The following is a 14,414-nucleotide window of genomic DNA, read 5'->3' on the forward strand; positions in this document are numbered from 1 at the left end:
CCCACGGTGACAACAAGTACTCTACGCGATCCCACTCTCAACTGCTGGCCTGGAGCAGGGGAAAGAGCCTGTCATGTGGGGCTGGGAAGGCCATCCCCTCCTGCTCTAAAGGAGCCACCCAGAGCGGGCCACTGACATGGGATGTGTCAGACATCTCCAGGCCACTACACTGCATGAGCAGACATGTCTCCGTGACACCAAGTCACTCCAGTGGTTGGATTACAAGCACTGCTAGGCAGATGGGGCACAGCAGGCTGTGTGTAATCCAATTACATGGGGGCATGGTTTCTGTAAAGAAGGAGGGGCTGAGGAACTTCCAAGTTGTAGCCAGCACTGACAGGTCAGGGCCAATAAGGAAGCTGAATGCCGAGCACTGCAAGTGCTCAGAAAACAATCGAGGACAGGGATGCCCAGAAAACAGCATTGCTAAGTAAGGACAGGATTTAACTAAAATGACTGTGGTAGGGAGCTGATCTTTTCTGTACTCTGTAAGAGAAAAAAAGTATATTAAGATTGTAATGTTCTGTGATTTTGTGCAAACAAGTTTTACTCAATGCAAATATAATGCCAAGTTTCAAGTCCATTTTGGGCATGTAAAATTTGTAGGCCACCGGGCAAAGTCTTTGAAGTTTGTTGGGAGTGAACTGAGGGGTTTGACGCCACTGCAAAGTGCCACTCACTGAGAGGAGAAAACTACCGTGTCTGTTTTGATGTGCTGCCTCTCCTCACTTGGATCTTGTCCACATGACACCACATTTCTAAACACTGACCGGGTTGGCGCTCGGCGCTTCCCCTCCTCAGCACACTGTGTCTGAGGGAAGCCAGAAAGGGTGTTGGAGATAACGTGGCTGGCACCTGCCCAGGTGGGGCCCACTGACAGTCCACCATGCACCTTTGTCTGCTGCTCTCTCCTGGGCCTCCCAAAACAAAGCTGCAGATGAAATGCTCTGGAGGGCAGAACCTGTCTGCATGATAAGAAACCAGAGCACAGGCTGGGGCAGCTTCAGAGCCTGCCTCCTCTTTCATTTTCTTTGTATAGCACTACACAATGAGGGGGCTTCATACTCTGGTGCTACTGTGTCTTGGCTTGCCTGGGACCGTCTCCTTCACACCAGGCAGACTTGCCTCATTGTTCCTAATGCTCCTCTTACTTGACAAGTGTCTCCCGATGGGCAGCACAGTGCTTACACTGCGGCCTCCTCTCCAAATTTTCAGAGTTTAGCAGACTTACTGTCGCACTGCTGGCTCCTCTGTAGACTCGGGTATAACAGCATGCTAAAATCCTAATGTTCTGTCCTTAACATGACCAAAGTGTCCCCCAACTCAGAACAGTATTTTAAGGAAGATGGAGAATAACGGCCTGAATGATCACCTATAAACAAAGAATGCAGGTCACAGAATAATGTCCCCATATTTCTGGTTCTAGGAGCATTGAGCAGTGGACATGTGAATGCAGAATGGTAGTTCTGCAGGCATCGGTACCTATGCATACACAACAGCATGCATGCCACCCTCCATACTTGCTCAGCGGAGCCTGGTCATCTTCTAGGGGCTTTGAACTCTAAAGCAATGCCAGGCCTATGCCTTAAGACATCCTCTTCATTCTTCCAGTCTCCCCAGTAGTGTCCTAACCCACTAACCTACCAAGGGTTGCTAGACACACCCTATTGTGTTATTAATTTTGAAAATGAAAGATGATTTTAAAACCTTATAAAATAAACCAAAAGATCAACAAGTATTTTAAGTTAAAGTTAAAATAAGGTTTCTACTTACATTGCTTGTAAAACACCATCAATTATAAGCTCAAATTTTATCTTGTATGTGATTTAAAAAGAAAAAAAAATGATTTAAACTGTTGCATGACCTTCCTATTTCAGGGATGTTAAGTTGGGGAAATAAAGACCTTAAAATAAACAAATCATGACTTTGAATGAAGATCATCTTTTTTTTTTCAGATTTTACAGTTTTAAAAAGATAGGTAAGGAAAAGTGAACAAATTACATACTGATAGATGTGCACAGAGTTATCAATGTTGCCTTGTCTGAAGCCACACATTATTATTATTATTATTATTATTATTATTATTATTATCATTCTGTTCCCATCAACCCCTTGCTGGGTGTTTGTCCAGCATCCTCCTCCTCCTTACTCTACTTAGTGTTTCCATTTTCTCAGAGCTGCACAGCATTATTTGATAATTGGCAGGTCAGTATCAATATGAACTTAAAATTACCAAACAATTTACTTTTGGGTCTTTTTTTCAACCAGAATAAAAAGGATGTCATTTTCTAAGCCCTCAAGATCTATGGCCATGGTATTCCATTATATCTTTCCCTGGTTCTGTGGTTATCAAATTCCAGGATATCCAACAATCTCCAGAAAACTTTGCTGAAACAAAAAAGCAAATCTTTGGCAGTCTGAATCTGACTGGACCCTGAACATGCCCATGTTAAATTGATTCTCTGGCACCTGTGGACTACAGGGCATAGTCACTCACCAACAGACCAGACCAGGCTTCCGGTACAGGAACAGGTGTCACCTCCATCAGGGAAGGTGTATCCCCTCATGTCAGAAGAACGATCTAAGATCTGCAAGCATAGTCCCTATTTCAGCTTCAGTTGGATCCAGGCATCTGTGGGCTCCCACTGGTAAGCTGGGAAGAGCACCATCTTACAAGTCTATTGACCTCCAGGGTTATTCTAAGAAGGCTCATCACATCCTGCTTGGCTTACGAGTGCCTTGATGTCTGTCATTCTGAAGCTTTAAAGCAACCCAATAAGCCCAGAACAAGAGGTAGAATGATTTGTCTAATAAAATATGTTAAAATCATCTAAAAACTTCCAGTCAAGCACTGTTAAAAGGTAGGATTAATTCTCAAGAGCTAATTCAATGAGACAATCAAAAGGGGTACATTTTTTTTCAGGTGTTAAGACACCATACCAACCACAGACTTTGAGCTGATAGCAACCGAAAGAGTGGCTGCAAAGTAAGAAATGGTGTGTTTCACAATTATGAATTGATTTTTAAATTACATTGTTGTCAAAAGGCTAATCTAGAAATAGGCACATTTAACATTTTCACACTCTAAATCATCTTTCTTCCTGTAATGAACATAAAAATATGCTTACGTTTATTGTTAAAGATTTGTCTTCCACTGGTGTCAGTAACTTTGGCTTGCCTTCGTTCCCTCGCCAGGTGGTCCAGGAGAAATCGGTCCAGCTCCTTGTAGGTGTGATGGAAGACAGAACCTCGTTCAGCCTGTAGAGCAATAGCCTGCTCCAGCAAACTCAGGTTCCCCTTTGCTTTCTCCATTTCACCAGGCTCTTCTGTAACTGTGACCAGGCTTTCTCCATCTTCAACCTCTGGGAAAGAAGGCTTGGCGTTCACAGCCAAGGGTTCCATGTGAGAGTTCTGTGGGTCTCTGCGATCTGTGTCAGAATCACACCTGTTTTCACAAGCAACAAATTTGTCACCTTCAGCTTTTATCTCAGGACCTTCCAACAGGTCCTTTTTATTGTATGTCAGCTTGTGTTTGGGGCCTCTGTGAGGATCACTGTCCTCTGAGGAATTGGAGCCACTGCCCCACTCATTCTCTGCACTGTCAGAGTCACTTTCACTGTCACCAGAAGAGCAGAAAGGTAGCTGGGAACCGTGGGCCTTGTCTCTTCCATCATCCGAATGAATCACAAAGCATTCATCTGCCTCATCACTCTCTGCTTTTAAAGACTGGATGCCACTGTCATTTAAGTTCTCACATATGGTCTTCATGGACGTACTTTCTTCAAATTTGCCTAAGTGCATCAGAGATTTCACCATTAGCTCTGGATAACACGTGTATTGGTCTTCCTTCTGGAGTGAGTTTTCTTGTGCAGGTAAATGAAGGCTCTCATCCATAGGCTTCACCATGATGCCCTCTATGAAAAAAGGAAACAGATATTGAAAAAGAACAGAACAAATCCATTCAAAGGGCCTGGGCATAGTGTCAGGGACCTGTAATCCCAATACTTAGGAAACAGAGGTAGGAGGCTAGGAAGTACAAGGATAGTTTAGACCTCAAGTGAGATCCTACCTCTAAAAAGCAGCCAATCACCAAACAAGAAGCCAAAGACCTTTTAAGGAGCTTGTATAACTCTTCGTATACATGTATAAATCTGCATGGATATGGGTATGCCTACAAACTATGCATGATTTGTGCTGCCTATTAATTTTATGAGCACTGATGAGAAATATGAATAAGCTCAGTGCTCACATATGAAGAGCAAAGTCCATTTAGGGTACTGTCACCACAGAAACGGGGACTTTGACCACACCGCACCACACACGAGGTTCTTGCTATTATACTCAAATACAGTCCCTGCATCTTAGAAGCCAGGAGCAACTTGAATATTCTTGCTGCACACTGCAGAGAAAAATGGTTCTTACATTTCTCTGGATCGTGGCAGTGCATCTTTGAAGAGTATTCGAATTATATTCTCTATAGCTTCTCAGAAACAGTCTGAGCTTTTATGGAACATTGACTAAGACATAAACACCTTTACACACAGATTGTAACTGAGGGACTCTAAATCTCTCAAGTCTCCACGGTTACTTTCTAATGTCACATTGCAATTCTATAGTCAGGAAGCCACAGGTGGGATAATCATCAGGCCTACACATTTTGAATAGTAGTACATTTTCTTGTCTGAAATGTACATATATTTGTATTATAAAGTAAAGATGAGAGGTAGAGGTGGTCTGAGGATGTCAAATGTGAACAACTTGGGTCCTGTGACCAAGAGCAGAACTGCAAGTGTCCGGGCCATTCCAAAGTAGCTGTCAGTACTACTCCTTTACTTGATTTACTGTAATGTGTGTGTATATATATATGTATGTGTGTGTATGTATAAGTATGTGTATATATGTATGTAAGTATGTGTGTATGTTATGTATGTATGTATGTTCAGTTCACCAAAGCTGCCCCATTGCAAACTATCCAACTGAGTATGTGGATTCGCAGTGAAGAGCAGGCTGTGGAATGTTCCAAACAGCCCACCAAGAGTCCTCTGATGCTCACCAGAACAAAAAATCCTAACAAAAAGACAACCATCTCAAAGGCACGTGGGGGATGGGAACACAAGACGATAAGCCCCCTTACAGACTGTTAAAGACACCAAGTGAAGTGCACTCTGTTTTGATAAACATCTTTGGAGGGAAGGAAAGTACAGCCATCAGCATGAAGCTGTGGCAGAGGGTGTCTGCCTGGGAGACAATGTAAGTTTTTTTGGTGGTTTTTTTTTTTTTTTGTCTCATTCAATATTTTTTTTTTATAAACATTGTCTCTGACAAGGACACTCAAAAATGCATCTCCATCATCTTCCTTTCTGGTAATTATCTCCCTAAATCAACACTGGACTGCCAGGATCAAGTAAATATTGCCATAGTAACTAAAAGCATTTTTGGATGCAGAGAAGAATTCAGTCACAACACTAGTCCCTGTAAATAATGCTGATTATAGGGTGCAGTCTTTTGTTGGGATCTATTCAACACAAACTGAAAAATTTAACATTTCAGTTCCTAGAAAAGAGGCTGGGTAAACAAGCACAAAACGTTGATAGGATGGGCCTATCCTCTCCTGAATCCGTATCAGAGCAACTCCAGCTTTAAATAATATATTAAACATAGTCTAAAATGCAAATGAAGTTTTTCTCAATATCACAGTTGGCTATTAAGAGAAAGTGTAAAGGGTTATGATAATTTTAAAGTATTATGAACTACAGAAAACAAATAAAAAGCATTTTCAGTGAATATGCTCAATTCATTGAGCTATTCTCTCACTCTACTTAACTACCCACATGTGTACAATAATGATTTATAGACATTATACCTAATTATGCATATTTGGGCTGTGTTAGAGTGCTAACAAAAGCTCTAGAAAGCAACAATTACCTCTGTTGCTTAGCTACATAGTTTAAAATATTCCTGTTAAGTGCAGATCACCAGAGAGGCGGAGAGACAAACTCACACATGTGCACAACAACGCACTTTGCTGAGTGACGGCCAACGGCTTGCATTTGGGTCATTTCCAGTTTACATCATTGTTTGGTTCAACTGTTTGTTATATGCTAAAAGAAAATATTTATTAATTATTCTTCAGAAAAAGAGAGGCCCCACAGCCAGGGGTGCTCACATGTGTCACACACAGTGTTTTCTAGGGATAGGGATAAGCCACAAACCAACCTCCCTTGTTCTGAAAACCCTTCCCAGTATTCACTATGAGCATGAGAAAAAGCCCTAAGTTAGCATTTAAACATGACAGATCTGTGACAAGGTGCTGGTTTCTCTCAGCTCGGCCATGGACATCCCTGTTTTCTCTACTCTGCGGTATTATTTTCCTGGGGAGTAGTATGGTCTATCACAGAGGGGTAGAGCTTGAGCTTTGTTGTTAATGTCTGTGCTTGCCTGGACAGGCTGTTTGGCCTGCGGGAGCCTGGGGTCTCAACTAGCACTGTGGGGACAACAGCACAGCCTGTGAAGTCAGTGCAGAGATCTCAGGAACATACAAAAGGCACTCAGTAAATGGTGGCTTTCCTCTCCTGCCTCAGATGCTATTTTCGATAACTGTAATATCAGAGGACTAGTAGGCTCCTCAACCTGAATAAGACTGGCCTACATTCACCAGTAAAAGTCACTCCTAAGAAACTTCAGAGGTCACAGTGAGGAAGGCTCTGCAATGTGACCTTATAAGCCTGTGAGGTCTGCAGCACAGACTGGCACCTGCCCCTCAGAGCTGAGTCACATTACACATGTGGGAAGTCTCAAGACCGCATCTGCCCCTGGCTAGGCAGGGCCTGATTGCATGACCCTAGTCAGCTCTTGGCCTCTGGAGCCTGGATTTTCATCTTCAGAATGAGGGTGGGCCAGTGACTAGACGATCCACCGACCTTTTCTAAGACAATGAACTGATTTGCCTGGCAGAGTGTTCCATTCTCTATTTAATATTCCAGTCCATCTTACAGAGAAACTGAAGTTCCGGGTCTCTCATGGCTTGCTCAAGACCACACAGTTATTCAGGAGAGGGCTATGTCCAGACCAGGGCCACAGAGCTTGAAGTTTGTATCCCTGTTTCTGTTACATACTATAAGTATCTTATAGCCTAGAAATGCCTTATGAGATGGTTCATGAAGCACAGCCATTCTTACTAGAAAATAATAAGAATTCCATGATAAATTTATATTCCAGCCCAGTTATCTTGGGCTGGAAAGAACAATGATCCTTAAGTTATAATGTCAATATATATATATAAGCAACACAAAATTCTCATGCAACTCAGACCTTAACTTTGCTATTATCACAAAGATGGCAAATTGGGAATCCTTGGGTCAACTCCCAGCAGGGCACAGGTTGGCAGTTTCAGAAATGGCCTAAGACTTTCTTTGTCCTGTGTGAACTTCCAACCATGTGTGGTGGGCAGGGGCTTGGGCTGGGAAACTTTCTGATATGTAGATCAAAAAATAGGGTTTTTTTTTCCAGGTATATAAAAGCTCACATTTATTTCCTGAACATAAACCAAGGTTTCCATGATAAGTGGCTGGTAATCCTATATGTAGTTGATGAATTCTCATATCTATCTATCTATCTATCTATCTATCTATCTATCTATCTATCTATCATCTATCTGTCTATCTATCATCTATCTATTATCTACCTGTGTGTCTGTCTACCATCGATCTATTTATCATCTATTCTCTATCTGTTTATCTGTGTATCTGTCATCTATATATGTTTACTCTGATTGAAAACAATTTTAGAAATTCTCTGAAAATGTCATAAATTTTAGAATGAACTCCTTAGTGTGACTGTTTTCGTTTTTTTTTGTTTGTTTGTTTGTTTGTTTTTTATTACTACTGAGTTCAGTTCTGCTTCTATAACCAGGGAGGACAACAGGCAAATTCAGTTATTTAAACTTCTGAATATGAAATTCTGGTAGGAATAAAAGTTATAAAATGAATTTATGTTCTAAAGTTTTGAGACTGGAGTAGTTTGCCCTTTATTTGCTTTTTATTGAGGGTGACATATTAAAAGTGTGCGTTCAGCCCTAGAAACTGCTGTGTCTGGGCAAGAATTTTCAGGTCCCAGCCATGGCCATGTTGCTGGGAACTCCCCAGTTAGGTATACTTTGAAACCATGATGACACTCATTTTCTGTCTCTTCCAGGAGTCTGAGCTTGTCTTGTTTCCTGGTATTCACCTTCCCCAGGGAGGAAGGAATCTCTAGCTCTCCACCCTAGTGCCCACATTAGTTTTCTTGAGACAGGTTAGTGTATGGGGTACAGTTTAGGCCATAAAAAGGAATGAAACACTTATAGGATTCAAGAGCCTGATTCAAGAGTTCACAAGTACTTTATACTCTCATTGCCTGAGCTGCACAGCTGAAGATACAACTAGACATACTCCTGTTAAGGCAAAGACCTTGGGTGCCTGGAGCCAAGGAGCAATGACATTAGGTGCACTTTTGTTGGACTGAGCACTAGCTTTGGCTCCTTTTTCTTCTGTGGATGTTCTTAAAATTCCTCAAAAACTGAAGGCAACTTAAAATCTTTCCTCTGGTGACCTAGGATATGAACATTTATGACCTACCATTTTTAGACATTGCAACTTCATGTAGATATAGTGAAACCTCTGCCCAGTATGCATTTTTGAGGGGAGTGTGGGCATGGGGGACTGAGCCTGCAGAGCAGAGTCAACTGGGGAAGAGTTAGTTCACTTGTCCTTTAGATTGTCTATTAAGTACTTTCTCTCCAGCCTGCAAACTGTGCTACTTTCAGAATAAACTCTCTTTGGTCTTTAATGATTTCATCTTTAATACCAAGACAAGGTTTCTACACACTATGTGGCATTGTAAAATGGACTAGATGGTATCATTTATGTGTCTGAAATATATACTGCGCTGAAAATTAATAGTCACTGTGGTAATTTCAGCATCACTATCAGCAGTATTTCTAATATTAAGGGCAACCATTAGGCTCTGTAAGCGTGCAAATAGATGTCCATAAGTAATTACGACTGAATACATTTGAGTGATATATTCACTTAACTGATCCTAAGTATTTATGATGATCAAATAGATACAGCAGAAGATGGAAGATCTTCTGGATTAGTTGCATGAATAGAACTTAACTCTGTCCATGGTGATCAAAGAACTTCCTCTAAGATCAGAGTCCATCTGCTGTATCTATGAATCAACATACAAAAGTGGCCAGATCAAGAAAATGAAAAAGTTAATGATGGTTATAATTTAAATATGAGCTCCAAGGCTTAATTAAAATCATATACTATTGAAATAAGCTAAAAAACATCATTAGCCATGTACAAATCAGAAGACAGTGTTTTAACCATGGACTCTTGAATACTTGTTAAGATATGGAGATCTCTGACCTGAAACTTGTCCTCAGTCCACATATTTTTGTACCTTTAAAAAATAATATCCATGGGTATTTATAGAATTCTACTTATAAAAAATGATCTATAAATATTACTATCTTTTATTTGTTTAAGTTTTTAAATCAATCACTTGAAAACAAGTGTTTGTTTTCAACTTTCTTTAGAATGTTACTTTCGGTAGTTACATATTTAATCAGACCTGTGCATCTCTACTTTCAGTTTCTTTCAGTCATGCCTCATACCTTAAACTTTTCCTAGGTTTTTGAGAGTTTTTCATGTCTGACCCTTTAGTCTCATGCACAAATCAATCCATGACACTTTAGCTCCTGGATGAAAGTGATTGCCAGCAACTGAGAAGTGGGAAGAAACAAACTCTAAGCCATTAGAGTAGTAGCTACATTTCACCCATCCTTAAAATGACACGTGAAGACTGTGCCAAGCATTTATACATGTATTATAAAGGTAAGCTTAAATTACTTATTTTAGAAATATAAGCGCAGAAGTATTTTTTATGTTGTTGTCCCATTGAAGAAGTGTCAAGGATAACAGCTTTAAATCACTTCTACAATCAATTGTTCTAAGTATTATTTGAAGTATATAAAAACATTAAGGTCATAGAACATCTATATTGAGTCATACTATTACTATTATATTTTTGGGCTAACTAATATTAAACATTGATAAAAAAAATACTTATTATTGTTTTAGCTATAAACATAGAGGATAAATGTGGGTATACATATCATTAGTGTGTGAACAGTACATCATTCTTCATCATTTAAAAGTTATTTTAAAGCCAGGCTTGAGAGTGAACACTTTTAATCCCAGCACTCAGGGAGGCAGAGGAAGATGGATGGATGTGAGTTGTAGGTCAGCCTAGTCTACAAAGTGAGTCTAGTACAGCCAGGGCTAAACAGAGAAACCCTGTCCCAACCGTCCCCCCCCCCCAAAAAAAATCATTAACTTAAAGTTTAAATATGTCCTATAATTCGAAGGATTCCTTTTGAAATTAAGCATTTACTCATACAAACTTTTACTCATATAGACTTTTCAGATTTAAGGCATAGTATCTTCTACACTCTCCACTAAGCGGCATAACTAATCATGACTTGAAGTGAACCCAGGCACAGTCAAGCTGAAACTATAGCCCCGAAACAGAATCTGATTAAAATAAATGGGGCCTTAAGTGAATAATCAGTGAAACACTTGTTTGTTTTTTGTTTCCAATTCCGAAATATAGTTTAACAGCTACAGTAACTCTATCTTCTCCATAGACTAACAGTGACTTTTGATGACAGGAATATATAAAGTTTGGGCCATGCCTTTTTGCTACCTGCAGTGGAGTGATCATTTGTTTCTAAGAGGCTGTCATCCTCATTCCTGTTGTCTGGGTTTTCCTTGCAGTCCGTGTCTGGGCTGTAGTGCCGGGGTTTCATTAACAGAGATTTCCTCTTGTTAACTGGCACTCCCAGCGTCTGCTCTTCGGCTCTCCTCTTCTTCGCCATAGAGCAATCGTATGCGACCCTGAAGTGAGCAGAGCAGGGCAGATTAAGAACACGGAACATGGCATTTACTGCAGCTTGAGATTTGACTTTCACCAACTATAACTCAAAGCACTTGGAAACTTGGAACCTGGAGTTTCGGGTTTATCATTTGTGCTAACAGTGTCTCTGAGAAGTCTACATCAGAAGAATTTGAAAACTCACTGTTACTCCTGAGGAAGCACATGCCAATCTGTGCTTTACTTCATCAAATATGCAGGAGGTGAAAAAAAAAAGATTTGAACCAGTTTGCAAGCCCTAGAAACAGCTAATGTGAAGAAACACCACCAGGTACAAAGAATGTACCAGTGTGGCAAATCTACAGGTTCTCCAGTAGTGATATGACACTGAAGTTGCTTATCTTTGCCATGCTTGTGCCTCAAATCTGAGGTAACACAGGTCTTAGGCACTGATTTGATTGAAAGCCATTCAGCAAGGGAACAAGCTACAGACATGCAATCAACCCATCTCCAGTGACACAAAGATGTGAAGAGTTGTTACCTGGCAATGTGCCTTTGGATTTTTCACCTATTTGGCACACATAACAAACAAATAAAAGGAGGATAAATAAGATTGGATTTCACAAAAATGGCCAACAGTTTATCCTGATTCCCGTTCTCACATGGCTCTGTTTGGAAATGCTCCCGAGGCAGGCCCTTTCAACACAGATTTCCTACATGCACCTCACTCAGAATTAATGCAGATTACTGTGTGAAGTTAAGAGAAACACTCTCCTGGCAAGATCTCTGAAGATCATAGGATTACAACAATAGTGAGTCCGTGACAGATATTTGTTAAATGCTCTTTGAAGATAAACGAGTGAGCTTCACATGAAAAAAATCCAAGAGAAAGAATCCTGGAAGCAGAGAAATAATTTATTAACTCCAGCTCTAAACCAAACAGTTCTTGGTAATACCCACTACTGGGCAGAGGCACTTGTCCTGCTCTCACATCAACACCATGCAAAGATGGTGACATTGTTCAGGAAATCAAGTAGGATACACATTCTTAAATAGCAAAAAGGTAGAGGCAGAAACTTCCTAGGGATGACACAGAAAAAAACAAACAAACCTGGAAGGAGAGAGGGTTAAGTAAGAGTCAAAAAAACAAACAAAAAACCTCTCAAAAACTGAAAACTAGAGAACTAAAATTTCTTGAGATAGAAAGAAATGAGTAAATTTTCTTAGCTAAACTAATGAATTTTCACAGATTTGAACCTAGGTAGAAAGTGAGTAAGTAGAGGAAAGTCAGGACAAGGAAACATGACAATATGGCAATAAGAGCTCCAGGCACCTTGGTAAGGCGTCCTTCAGAAGGTGGAGAACTATGCAGACCCAAGTGCAGGTCTGAGAAGAAAGCACAGGCTGCAGTGTGCATATCATGCTGACGTAAAGAGAATGGGCACAGCAGACAGAAATGCCCTTGCACTCACCATCCTAACAAGGAGCTCCTTTTGAGGGACAGGCCAAAGACACGAAGATGATGTAAGGGCTAGCAGATATGTGAAGACAGTTCAAGAACATCTGGAAGTTTCAAAATCAGTTGAATTTTCACACCCCTCTCCCTGAAATATCTCAGAAAATATTTATGTCAGGTTGCTCAGCCTTTCTGCGGAACCAGGATAATTTGTAGAAAGGAGAGACTCCTATGCCATTCACATAGTAAGAGCAGAGGAAGAAAATTTATTTTAGAATTGGAGTGATTTAAGTTGGTATTGGGAAAGAGGCTAACAACAATATTCAGATGAAGATTTAATGGACTCCTGATTTAATTTTTTGTAGACATATCCAGAAGTCATATTGGTGAAGAAATGACAGGTCTATTTTTGAGGAATTGTGATATTGACTTGAATGTTTCATGTAGCACTATTTATAGTAACCAATATGTGGAAACACCTCAACATCCATGGACAGATGAATGGACAAAGAAAATGTTTGTACATACAGTATATAAAATTAAACTTTAAACAGGAAAAAATATTGCCATATTTGTCAAATGGATAAACCCTGAAACATAAGTCATAAACACAGAGAGAAAAATGTGCATGATTTTTCATACAAATAAGAAACACAAGAATGTTTTGCTCATAGAATCAAAGAAATAGTTGTTGTCTTGACTGGCAAGGAAATTATTTCTCTACTAATTAGTTTTTATATCACCAACATATTCTATACTGGCTGCTAGAGGAAAAAGTCCTCAATGGTCTTTCCTAGTCCCTGCCTGGCAAGATATACCCAATGTTGCAATAGTAGTGTGAATGTTAAAGGAATAACTATCCACTTTCTGATTTGATATGGGGTCTGTCCACAGGAAAGATTTTATGCCTGGTGCTATAAATCTAGGCAAAACCTCATGGCTGGGGAGATGTCAGGCCCCAGAGGAGAAACTATTGCTTTTGTTACATTAAATAGTTATGCTGACAAACATCTGAATAATTGTTTACACCTATGGATTTGCCTTGGTCAGGAAAACAACCCCCACTACCTCAGTGAGTAACAGTTAATGAAGAGACTTAAAATTTATTAAGGATTCAAGTACAAGTAACTGTACTTCAAGTGGCTGAATCATCTATATTAACCTCCCTAATCCAAGGTCCTGGGAGCATCACTGAAGAATGAATGAAAATAATGTAGGTGCTGGTGGATGATGAAGAGAGGCAGGAAATACTGATTTCTAGACAGGAAATGGCTGCTGCACACATCAGCTCATAGCAGCTGTGATTATTTGCACAAGACCTGCACAATATGAAGGCAGTCAATATTCCAATTTGCATGCAGGGAGGTGCCACAGAGGCCTCACCCTGTGGGAGCAGCCATTATCAACTAATGGTTGCTGAGGGAAGGTCACTATCTTTTGGAGACATGGCTGCTAGAAGGGAGTCCATGTCACAGTGAATGGCCCCACTCACACATACTTGGGAACCACTAACTGGACTTGGGATCATTAATAACAGCAAATAGTGGGAGGACTTGAAGTTAGGAGTAAGTGGTAGACATGCATGATCAAAATACATTATATAAAATTCTGAGAAATTAAAGAACATTATAAAAAGAAATAGGGGTTGCTGTGTGCTGAAAGAAGGAAATGGGGAAATTACTGATAAACATACAAAATTTTAATCGAGCAAAATGAAGAAGCTCCAGAGATCTGTTAACCAAATCTCACAGGTCAATATGTATCATTATGTAACAATGTGCATCACACATTTAAAAGTGTGTTAGAAAGGTGATTTCCATGTGAACCAGCATTAGCATCATAATATTTAAGATGAAGGTGGTAGAGGAAAGAGATCTGTTGACACAGGGAGCCATTTATCATGGGGCTAGTTAGCAAGGGCTAATCAGCCTGGAAATACGATTTCTTTCATTAATGAGAGGGGCTGCCCACAGGCTGGGTGATTCTTCAGACGTCATCTTTTTATAACATTATCATACATAGAAAGTGGCATTCTACA

At 40.1% G+C, this 14,414-nt stretch overlaps 1 protein-coding gene across 5 annotated transcripts in view; it reads right to left on the reverse strand.

Moving 5' to 3' along the window:
- The window catches only part of LOC110557746 (ST18 C2H2C-type zinc finger transcription factor), a 340,314-nt gene that overhangs the window by 59,941 nt on the left and 265,959 nt on the right, over positions 1 to 14,414 (reverse strand). For all 5 annotated transcript variants that reach the window (XM_060385906.1, XM_060385907.1, XM_060385905.1 and 2 more), the window contains 2 exons: positions 10,753 to 10,943; positions 3,129 to 3,914 (listed from right to left, as the gene is read on the reverse strand). In XM_060385906.1, the coding sequence (XP_060241889.1) occupies positions 3,129 to 3,914; positions 10,753 to 10,943 (977 nt within the window). The remainder of the gene's footprint in view (positions 1 to 3,128; positions 3,915 to 10,752; positions 10,944 to 14,414) is intronic.

This window comes from Meriones unguiculatus, chromosome 6 (genome assembly GCF_030254825.1).
Source record: "Meriones unguiculatus strain TT.TT164.6M chromosome 6, Bangor_MerUng_6.1, whole genome shotgun sequence".
Lineage (NCBI taxonomy): Eukaryota > Metazoa > Chordata > Mammalia > Rodentia > Muridae > Meriones > Meriones unguiculatus.